We start from the raw sequence: 12,048 nt of genomic DNA, 5'->3' as shown, positions 1-12,048 counted from the left end.
TTGGCCTGGTCAGTTACTTAATTTCCCCAAAGGGCCAAAGTATAGACATTTTCACTTCCTGATGTGCCCCATCTGTTTTCAGGATTACTCTCACTGGCTGTCAGTTAACAGTTACAGAATTAGATTAGGGATGGAGGATTCTCTTAAACATTAATCACTTGAATTCTCCTACAGAGTTGAAAGATTAACTTACAGTGGGCTGGTGTGTTTATATAGTAATTTGTTAATGCCTCTCTAAGGACATTGGCTCTTTACAGCAGAACTTTATCATCTATGCACTATTTAAACAACATTAAATTGTACAGTTGTCTGGATGAAACAGCCTTTCACATTGTAGCTAAATAGTTGAGAGGACATTTAAAACCAGGATTGGAAACATCTGGACCAGGGAGGCTCACTATAAACTTCTAGACATTGATTTATTGGTCTGGAGTTTTTGGTGTTTTTGCTATGGAAGATTTTAATTGAAACTGCAAAATAAGATGACTTTCTCTTTGTCAGTGGAAAATCATGACCTGACAAAAAAATGTATGGTTTCTTACGTAGGGTACTGGAAACCACCCGACTTTGTGTTTATTGGTTTTCTTTCATGGGAAAATGTGAAGATGCCCCAAAGCAGTTGTTGACAGAACTATTTAAAACTGTCCACTCTGCTCTGTGTTGACAAAATAACTCAAATGTTGATTCTATTCTGTTCAGAATTAAAACAAATCTGCTCCATCTACTACTATAATGAGAACTAAACCTGCAATCACTTCTACTACCACTGTAATTGTTACTACAGCTACTATCCATTCTGCTGAGAAAGCAAATACTTTTTCTTTCAAAATTTGCATATCTTTTTTTTTTTTAGTTTACTCCACTTGCGATGCTGCACGGGTGAATTTATTACTCTATTCTGTGAAGTTTCACCTAAGTGAATTCAAATATGATTCGTGTTTAAAATGAGTCCAGTCCATCAGTTCATTTGTTTGCATTATGCTGTTTTATGTCTGAGTGACACAGGAAGTAGTGAGGAAGACATGGGAGGGTCTGATACGTGCCAGTGTCATCTCTACAGCTGTGACAGAGTCCAGAGGCCCCAAGGACGGACAGACAAACCACAGAATACACAGGAGCCTGAGTCTGCTCAAGCCCTTATCTACAAACAGGAAGACACCTTATAGGGCTTTATTATTGTGTAAACATGAACCAACCAGTCATGCAGGGTCACAAACTCAGAAATTCACTAGGTTATGTTTGAATAGAAGTAATGTTTACAAATGGCAATATCCATGTGAAACCCGTACACTACCACTGACAATAATGGTTTACTTAATATTGTGTCTGTTTATTTAAGCAGACCCATTGAGATTACATAATCTTTCAAGTGAGACTTGGCCAAAACAGCAGCACAGATCATAAAAACATGTGTTCATTCCATGTCACTGATGTTGGCCTTGTCATTACGGCTCTGTAAACGGATGCTTAATCTTCGTCTTTCAGCTCTTAACATTGGACAGGCTGTTTGTCTAAACATGCATTGATGTTATCATAATAATCACAAGAGTTTTACCTAAAAGGACCCATACTAGGCCAGTTTCTGTTTTATATTATGTTATTTCGTCATCAAACACATACTCAGAGTTGTTTTGTTTTTCACACATTTAACACAAACCCTGTATATTAAGATTGTGCTCTTCTTTCACTGTAATGTGGTAATATAAATAACAGGAAGTGCTCCACTGTGTTTTTAAACTCCATACATCTTCACTAGAATTATTTGGATAATTTCAGACTTGGAATTGCCAATCTCCTCTGAACTAAAGGCAAAAGATTCCTGTTAACTTGAAAACCACCACTATGTGACATCACAAGGTGGAAAAGAGCATTTTGAGCTTTGGTGAAGTAGAAAGACTAATAATAAAATGTGTGAATGAAACATAACACAACCCCAGTTATGTTTCTGAGGAAGTAAGAATATTTTAACATGGTTTAAAGCTCACGAGAATTCATTTTGTTTAATATAGGACCTTTGAAAGTGACCTACTGGATAAAGTTATTTTAGTTTCAAGTTTTATGTAAATTATTCAAGATGTAGGATATTGAAATACTTACATTTGTCCTGTAATACATCTCTCCAAGACCTCCAAATCACTCACAGAGATTAAAGAGCTTAATTGATTCAACTTAAATTATGACCATTTTATAACATTTTTCAGATAAGAAAAGGTATACTAATTGTTAATGGGTAATACATCTGTTAGTTCACATTTTGCTGATTGTAAATGTTATGAATGTTGACAGGAGGCCTTTGTAGGAGCAGGATCGTCCTCTCTGTTCTCTGTAGGGGTCTGATGCTGCACACATCCTCTCTTTGCTCAGCGTGTGGAGAGCTGCTGGGGCTCAGGAGGAGGCTGAGCTCAGGACTGTGGTCAGTAATGGATCTGACCATCAAAGAGAATAGCTCTGTGCTCATGGTTTTATTCATAGAGTTCAGCCTCCCGTTTATAAGCGACATTTTGAGGACTTTTCACCATTCAATAGGTAGTACAGCTATCATATTTCCTTTTTTCACATCACTCTGGCAAAGCTGGGGAGTTTGTGTGATTACATTTCAAACAGTTTTTCTTTCTGTTCTCCAAATATAAACTCGTGAATGCATTTGTTTTTAATTAATATGAAGATGTATAGAAACTAAATAAGGACAATATTTGACTGCAATATATGTGTGTAGGCTATAGAAATTTGATGTTTTCTTAACGGCAAATTTAACATCTCACTCAGTGGGTGAATAGATTTAAACAGTATTATTAAAACAGTATCTTCACAGTGTCTGTCAGAGCTGGTTATAAAAATAGGTGGTAGATCGGAGGTTGTTTCACATCCCTTTGTCGCTACCGAGAATGTATTTTTTTACACCTCGACTCCACACAGACACAGCTTAGCTTCATTATGTGCTGTTTTATACGTGAGTGTACAGTGGGATGTGTCTATTGAAAATTCACAGAACCAAAATAATGACAGACTTGGAGGTCACGGTAATGTGTGGTAAAATGTGAAAGATTTAGCACTTTAAGGCTGCAATATGAGGCTGTGATATCTCCAAATTAGTTCATTTGGATCACATCTTCAACCCCCTGTAGCTCAATGGAAGTCTTTGTCCAATTTTATGACTTAAGACTCAGAGCAGTCCAAGGCAGCATGAACCAAGCAAATGTTCTGAGGTGTTTGGTCACCACACACACAGGCACCACACAACCGAAGGTGTGAGTGCACTACTGTGGAAGACTGTAGCTTCAAAAATATAAAGAAATAAAAATCATTACATATCAAAGGTTAAGCAAAATGAAAAGTGTATGGTGCTATCAGTATGTTAAAAATGACAACAAAATTTCAAAGTGATATGACATGGCTACTCCTGAAATGTATTGATTCCTTTATTGTTAAATAATAATAATAATAAGAATAATTAAAAAAAAAAAACAAAAACAAAAAAAAACCCAAAAACTCCTAGCTACTCCCTCTGATGCACACAGACAAGAGAGCATTGTGAAGCCAAGCCATACTTCATATAAAAAGACATGTTTATGGCAGGGAATTATTTAGCACACTGCTAGCTGTTGGAAAAAAAGCTATTTTTAGTCTTGAAGTGCTTCAAAGTCATAAACAACAGACATTTCACAGACGTGTAACTAAGATAGTGACATACTAAATATTATACATGAATTTTACACTTGTACATTAAAATACAATACGTTTTGATCGAGATAGAGCCAAGAAGAGGAAGCAACTGTCTGCTGTCTGTGTAGTGTCCGTCCTGTGACCAAATCATGTGACAAAGGGACCTCCTCCTCAAAAACACTTTGGTGTAAATTTATATGTTCATTTTTGTACAAAGGCTTTTTGTGCTTTGACAATAAACTATTGCATTAAGATCAAATGCACATATTATTTTTCAACAAAGACAGTCTTGTGAAAAATATAACATTACATAGAACTTAATCTAAACCGTAATTTAAAATAAGCGCTCTTTAGTAAAATAAGATGGTGCAGCAGTCTGTTGCTCACACATGCACAAACAAGCACCCACACAACATACAAAAGACATAAAGAATATCATATAAATGACGCTGTTTTCATGTATGTGACCAGGAATCAGAGACACGCAATTGCAGCCATGCTTTCCAATAGAAGTAACATTAGTGCAGTGTAAGTGTAGTCATTCTTAAGCCATTCTTCAGCATAGTATAAACACATGAGTGATGTAAAAAATGAAAGGAGCATTTTATCTATATGTAGCATTTTGGTTTGGATTGCATGGTGGGTCAGACCTCAGTCGTTCTGGTCCAGATGGCTGTGGCTCTTGTCTCCTCTGTGCCAGAGTCTATCTCTGAGGCTCTTGTAGCAGAAGTGTGTGGGAGGCTGCGTTTGCACCGACACACATGTATTTGGAATTATTTTTCTCCTACAGTGGAACTGACCACTCTTTCACACATTTGCATTCAAGGAGACACTCACTCGTCCTACACAAACCTTATATGTCTCAAATGCGTCTTGGACTTATGCCTCAGGACGCTACTAAGAAAATACCTCCCTCCCACCACAGAATCATACTTGCCATTGGAAAAAACTGGGCATATTATTATACTGTGACATTTTAGTGCCAGTTTTCAAATTCAGTGTGATTGTTGTCAGGTAAAAAGACTTCAAGGCATAAGGTTAATATTTCAAGTTTGTAGAGCTAATTTGTTATTATTGACCAGTTTCAATGTTTCTGAATTTCATTAAAAATGCCTTACTATGAAACATTCCATGCGAAGCAATCACATCTCCATGGAGACAAGGTGGCCCCATTAAGTTACATTTAAGATAAAAACATAATCCTTGATATCTTTGGTTACAAGTGGATGCCATTTCTGAATTCCCAGAAAGACAGCTTGTGTTATGACAGATGTTGGTCACCATTAGAGAAACATGTGACTCAAAGCTGGTCCCTGTTGTGACAAAGCTTTGCTCTTTCTGTGGTAATCCACTAATCTCTTGTCCATGGCTGTTTTATACATGTACAGAATCATATATATAAAAATATGCATTGTACTACTATCCATGAATTATGCATGTTCAAAAAGTGTCACTTTTGCTTTCTGGTGTCAAACATAGCAGAAGAAGAAAAATATAGACACATAATGCATCAGTGTGAACTTTATTTGAATAATTTTGATTTTCATCAAACTGAAATTTCATGACATAACATACAAAATTCTGGTGGTATGTGCTTTTTCAGTAAATGTTGATGCATAGTTAAAGCTCAAGAGGAACATTAAGACATCTGGCTATTGATGGGTTTCAACTTCCTATTTATATATGCGACATTTTGATGACATTTCACCATTCAGAATTTATAATATACCACCGTATAATAATACGGCCCTATCCTCCTGACATGATTTATGATAAGGAAATATTTACCGTGCAAATGTCATAAAGAAGACTCAAACATGATAATGTCGTCCCTGCCATCCACAGTTAAGTCGTAGTGAAAGAAATAAAGCCATAAAGCAGGAAGCCAACACGGCAGTAAAACACAGTGACAGAGCCGCGCAAACAGAACTGACCCCGCTCGCCCTGAACGTCAACCAGAGCTTGTGTGCGGGATGAGTCCTCGTTTAGAAATGAGGAAGTAAACTAAAAGAGAACTTCATGTCCAAGTATGCAACTACAAAACACGGAAAACGCATCTGCTGTCAGTGCTAATAGAGCTGATTCTTTAAAAATGATGTGTTAAACTATGCCCATATTTTATGCGCACTTTTACGCACTACACATTTTACACATTTCATCGGCTGAAAACATACTCTGTGTAACTGGTCCACAGTTTGTCCTCCCCGGGGTCGTTGCTGCCGTACGAACAGGTCCCGGTGGAGTTACATGCCACCATGTGGAAGCCCGCCTCCGCCAACCTGTCAAAGGCCTGCTCCAGAAAGTTGTACTTGAGGTAGTACCTGGACGTGTACCTATCAGGAGGGCGATCGGGGTCTCGGCTCTCATTCAGCGTGTCACCAAACACTTCTTTGGCCAGGGAGATCTTGCTGCATACGGTTATTCTAGCTACTCTGCGGAACTTGGCGTCGGCCTGGATGTCTCTTCCGATGGTGTAGCTGCCCCTGTATCCAACAGTGATGTATCCGGCGCAGGCCCCCGGGGAGCGTGACCCTCTGTCCGAGGATGAAGTGACTGGACTGAGCTCTGACTCCTCGGCCTCCCCACTGTCCTCTGCGGATGAGTTATCCTTACTGGTTGTATCAAGGAGCCTAGACAGCGCTGGCAACTGGTAATAGTCCGCTTCTTTCAGCAGTCTCCTCCGTTCTTTGAAAAACTCTGGCAGAATAAGGTCAGAGTCGCGCAAGTAATCCAAAATGTAGCGGAACAGAAAACCGTCGCGGTCGAAGAAGAAGCGGCCCTTGCTGTCTTTTGGCAGGTCGCCCGGGGAGCTCTGCGTAAACTTGGTCCAAAGTAAGGAGTTTGGCACCGCTCTCAAAGTCTCCAGCCGGGTCACGTAGACCTGTCCACCCACGTTCAGCTCCACAACGTCACTGAAGGTTTTCGCCTCGGTCTGTGCCATGGTTCTTCAATTGAAGTTGTTGAGAACTAGATTAAGGAGTGAGAGGATGCAGAGTTGGACACTGAGGTCTCTGCAGGAATGTTTATATCGCTGTGGACCAGTGGGAGGAGGAGGAGAGAAATGACTGGCCACTGTTAACTGTTCACTGGTCCGCTTTGTCATGATGCCTTCAAGAACTCTCTGTAACCCGAAGCCACAGTTGTTGTTTAGTGGTGTAAAATCCCCACACTGGCAAAACAGTCAACAGACTGTTGTTGTCCTCCATAAAATTCTTACGTTTCAAACATTTTATATTCAATAGCCTACATCATACGTTTGGAAATAGGCAAAATCCTTTATTGCACAATATTTGCATTAACACGTTGTTTTATAGACTATTTGAATGTCTTTATAATAGCATTTTTCTGATGACAAGTGGACTCTGTAGCAGTCTAAATAGCTTTTTGTGGAAATGTCTACGCATGCAAATCACATTCAAATGAAGATTAGAGAGAAACCGATGACGGCAGGTGTTGAAGACTGGCCCAGTCACTTTGAGGATACATCGCAGTGTTTGTGCAGAAAGGACAGTGACTCATCGGGACCGTGTCAGATTAAATGTTACTGATGATGTATCTACAGCAGCCATAACCTCTGAAGAATCAGAATGACCAAACAGGCAGAGACCTGTAGAATGTCATAACAGCGAGAATAAACTAAGTTGAATTATGTTTTATCATATAGACCGCAAATATCACACAAAAGTTTCGGTCAGATAAATTCCAAATTAGATTAATTCTGCCACTGTAGCCAAATCGGTTTTTAACCCATATTTATTTAATCCACAAGGCCCGTAAACTATGGGCTGCATTTAAAGCCTACTAATTTATATCTTGAGCTGCACTGCCATCTAGTGGACAGCTAGAGTATATTAAATGATTGCTTGATATTGTTAAAGTTTGGAACCATTGCTAAGGCCTAACAAACTGCCCAGTCTGTAGGACATAGAGGTCAGGGCGTGGCAGTGTACTATGGACAACAGAGACCTTTTCATGGATTTTAGAGAACTAGAAAATGGCTTTAATCTAAAAACTGAAGTGACCAACTTTTTCTGTATAAATAAGTAAATGTTGTTGTCTCCCCAAGTTTATTGTAAAAGCAGAATGTGACAAAAAGCATACTGCTGCATTGTCTTTGTCTTATTTTAAACATTTTATTTATTGTAAATTTGTAAGAAAAATGTGCTTTGAGATCAGAACTGATTAGTCGGGCAAGGGTGGTCCACCCTGCTTCACTTTACACCTCAAAAAGCTGCTCTAACTGCACTTGTTGCCAAAAAAAAAAGTGAATGTGAAAAAGTGAATGTGAATGCCAATGTGCCAAAGGCTTTGTGAAAGCTAGAAACTATAATTAGACAGATTTAAATATCAGCTTCCTCCAATTTTATTTGAAGTAAACGTCTGAGCATGCTCCCATTGTTGGTTTTAATTTCATTATTACATATGTATATATTTTATTTAGCAAATTTGATTCAGGTTAAATTTGAGTTTTTTTTTTTTTTTTCCTTTTTTAAAGAGTTTAGCTAGGCGAAAACAAAGTTTTCACAAGAGGAAATTGCATTTCTGTGCTGTGCCAGCCCCGCACTGCCAGCTCAGTCCTTGTCCTATATCATCAGAGGTACAATATCTCATGGCCGGACTGTGAGTGGACTGAACACCATTGAACCAGATTCTCAGAGCCTTCCTCTTCATCTGTCTGGAGGCTCAGATAAAAAAATAAAAAAAAAGAAAAAAGAAAAAAATCTGATGGGCTTTCACGATCTTCTCACTCACATTCACTCTTTTACTTTGACTGATTTCTTTGGTCTGGCGCTTAGATTTCTGTACCAGCACATCACAGAAAAAGTTATTGCACACTCAATAATAACAATTTTTTTGGCTTTACCTAGAATATTTCACCATATGCCAATAAATGTATCTATCTGCAACAACCCTCGGTCAAGTTTACAGGTCCAGCTCACAATAACATTGTATACTTAATTACTTATTTTATGAGCAAATAACTTATAAATAAAAGTTAGATACGTTTGAGTTGTTGTTTATACTGTTTAGTGGGCTGTTTAACTGGAGCGATGAGCATTTGTAAAAATAGGATAGGAGGATAAAGTGAGGGTTAAATCGAGCTGCACCGCCCTCTAGTGGACGGTTTAGGCCATAATAATGTCATAGCTTTGTTGCTGCTGACAACCGGTTGCCATGACTTTTATGATTAGACAAACCAGTGATTGCAGCTTCTGTTTCACAGAAACTGCAGTAGCAATACTGTGATAAGAGAAGTAAAAACGGGGCTTGAAAATACAATGAATAAACTCAGGGAACTCTGTCAAGAATGTTTTTCTCTGAATTATGAAAATTAACATTGACACTAATATTGCACTGGTCTAAAGGGTATTATATGCAAATCTTTGTATTTAAATGCACCATAATGATAATTATTATGCGATAATTATTTGGCAATAAAAGAAAATGATCACTAAAAATATATTCTAATATAAACTGTTTTTGGAAGAGTTGTTAACATTAGTCTGGCAGAACATTGCTGCTGGAGCTAGATGTTGGTCTGTTTTAAATCGACCTGATTGGTGGGCCCTCTGTCTTTGGCGCTGGCATGTTGTGTTAGTTTTGTTCATATTTGCTTGTGGCCTGTTTGTCCCTGGTTGCGCTCACGTGGGGCACTGGATGCGCGCGCGACTGTTGACGGGACGGTAACTGTCTGTCACGCGCTGGAGTGTGACGCGCGCGCAGGTCCTGTCTCTCTCCTTCACTGACTTCATCATCTCTGCCTTCCTCAGTGTTTCCTGTCTTCGTCAGTGACATAAACAAACTCTAAATCGTCCTTCCAAAATATCTGGCTCCCTATTTTGACTTCATGTGGCCCTCGTCTCTTTGCCAAAGCCACTAACGTCCCAAGCAGGGCGGATCCTAACCTGCAGGGGCCCCGGCTCTTGAGTTCTATGTATCTGAGCTCAGCTATTGCGGATTCACATCTGACAAAATCAAGGCAACTCTGTTTTACCCACAGACTGTGTAAAAGATACATACGATCTGTAGTTTTACCTGACCTAAATCACATTTTTTTAATATGTTTAAACATTTTATTATTGTAATTTTTATGTTGTTGACCTGTTGCAGTGTTATTATTGATATAGTTACAATCTCACGTATCCAAAGCATTTATGTTGACTCAATACGGCTAATCTTTAAAATTAAACAATAATAAAAAAAATAATAAAAAAATTAAATAATAATTTTAAAGATTAGCCTAATGTATTGTTTGAATATTTACCTTTGTTTTGTAAAACCTAGCCAGGGCTAAGTCATTTTTTCTGTATTTTATTAAATTTTTTTTAGTATTCATTTATTTATTTATTTATTTACAGCCTTTCTCCGTGTATTTCACATTTGCCATTTTTGAGTAGTTCTGACTTTCTCCACCCTGGGTCATTCTTCCATTATCAGCCATCATCAGAATTAAACTTAGACAAACTTTATTGATTCACAAGGGAAATTATTTGGAGACAGACCTCACCATAAATATAATAACAAAGAGCAAAAATAAAAATGGTAAGTAGTATATTGTGTATGCAGAAGAAAAATAAAAATACAGAAATATAAATCTCAGTTATATACAAGAGGTCGTCCGGGGAAACAATGCGATGATTAAATAGTGATTGACATAAGGTCATGTATTACATAAGGGTGAGTTGTTGTACAGTTGTATGGAGTATAGAATGAATGCACTCCTGTATCTCTCACTGTCTGAGCAGAGCTATTAAAGATGGCTGCTGCATGAGATTCGTGACTTGGTCCAGCCCTTCTTGTATGGACCTAACACACAGTCATTTTCCAGTACCAGTAGATATTTAAAGGTCCTGTATTACGCAAAATTGATTCTTGTGAGCTTTAAGTCATGTTATACTATAAAAAGTGAAGATGTGTTTTGTTTCATTTGCAAATGTTTGAGTAATCCTTTAATACTAGCCTGTCTCCATCTCCAGAGGTCACCTTGTGATATCTTGGAGCGGTAATTTTCAAGTTAAAAGCAACAATTTAACAACCTTTTACATTTAGTTGAGGGCTGAAATTGTCAAAATAACTCTAGTGAAGGTGTATGTAGTTTAAAAACACAGTGGAGCACTTCCTGTATGACCGTGTGACATCACAAGGTGGAACAGAGAGTTTTCTTTTTGAGAAAAACTCAGCCTATATACGCAGGATTTGTATGTTAAACATGTGTGTATGAAACAACATGATGACGAAACAACATTATAACATAAATCAGAATATAATATGAGCCCTTTAATTGTTCTTTCTCACGTTGTGTCTTGTGCAGCTGTGATGTTGCATGCTTTATGTGACTGTATAATTGTCCAAGTGTAGTTTAGTGCGGTGCTTTGTGTGTACGTTCTGTCACCTTCTCTCAGGGTTACGTCTGGACCCTTGTGCTCCTCAATCAGCTCTAATGGCTCTTCTGGCTCCGACTCAGGCGGGACACTGATGCGACTCACCCTCCCTCCCTCCTCCTGACAGTGAGGGGGGGGGGGCAGTAATGTACGTAGGGATGAGCTCAGACCAATGACAACACTTTCCCTCTTCGTCCTTTATTTCTTCTCTAATGCGCAACCTCAAATCAAAACCTGGTGTCTGCAAATTGTTGATATTCACTATTGGAACAAAGAATGGACCTCTGCTTTATTGAGCTGTTTTATGTGCCCACTGTGCATAAGAATTTCCAGTATTACCTGCTCATGTCAAAAATATGCATGTGAGTCTTTACTGCTGGTCTGTGATACTAAACTGATTAAATTTTTCATACATCTTTGGTTAAATGAGGACAGGGACAAAGACACTAGATCTTAAGAAGTAACACAAAATATAAAAGGATGGAACAAACCAGAACAAATCATAACAAAAATCTGATGTGATTTTTAACTATAAACTTGCAACTTGTTATTTTTTTCTACTTATTTTTAATTATTATTACCATTTATATTTTTGCTCTTTGTTATTATAATATATTGTGATGTGTGTGTCTAAAGAATTTCCCTTGTGGATCAATAACGTTTCTAATTCGAAGTCTAAACCAACGACATCCCAAATCAGAGGACATTAACAAAATTAAAAAAGTATTTTCCATCAAGCCTTTGTACCTTCTCTCCCTCTCTGTGTAACTACCCACAGCTCGAGTGCATACAAGTTCACAGTGGACATGTAGATATCAGGCTATAGAGTTGGTTGAAAAAGGCACTTGTCTGTATCCGTTAACACGATGTCCCGTGTGTAAATGGTCAGCCCCTCCCCCCTCTTCCTCTCTCTTCATCCTCTTCTTCAGTCTCTGAGTGAACAGCTCCCTTGGGGCTAATGTGTGTCTTTGTAAGTGAAGTGTGTGTGGGCTCTACATTATTC

The 12,048-nt window shown here is 38.3% G+C and overlaps 1 protein-coding gene across 1 annotated transcript; it reads right to left on the bottom strand.

Annotated features, from left to right (window-relative positions):
• Positions 1–5,166: 5,166 nt before the first annotated feature.
• Positions 5,167–6,760, bottom strand: LOC110172908 (BTB/POZ domain-containing protein KCTD12-like). The gene has a single exon (XM_055154914.1). It carries the CDS (start codon positions 6,602–6,604, stop codon positions 5,819–5,821), a length of 786 nt encoding a protein of 261 aa, XP_055010889.1. The 5' UTR covers positions 6,605–6,760; the 3' UTR covers positions 5,167–5,818.
• Between the last annotated feature and the right edge of the window lie 5,288 nt (positions 6,761–12,048).

The sequence above is a fragment of the Boleophthalmus pectinirostris genome, unplaced genomic scaffold (assembly GCF_026225935.1).
Source record: "Boleophthalmus pectinirostris isolate CB_2022bp ecotype Guang Dong unplaced genomic scaffold, ASM2622593v1 HiC_scaffold_19, whole genome shotgun sequence".
Lineage (NCBI taxonomy): Eukaryota > Metazoa > Chordata > Actinopteri > Gobiiformes > Gobiidae > Boleophthalmus > Boleophthalmus pectinirostris.
This window is presented reverse-complemented; position numbering and strand designations above follow the sequence as displayed.

What these genes read in the sequence shown, in the direction of transcription:
- LOC110172908 (XM_055154914.1), bottom strand. Translation starts at nt 6,604, where the DNA reads ATGGCACAGACCGAGGCGAAAACCTTCAGTGACGTTGTGGAGCTGAAC.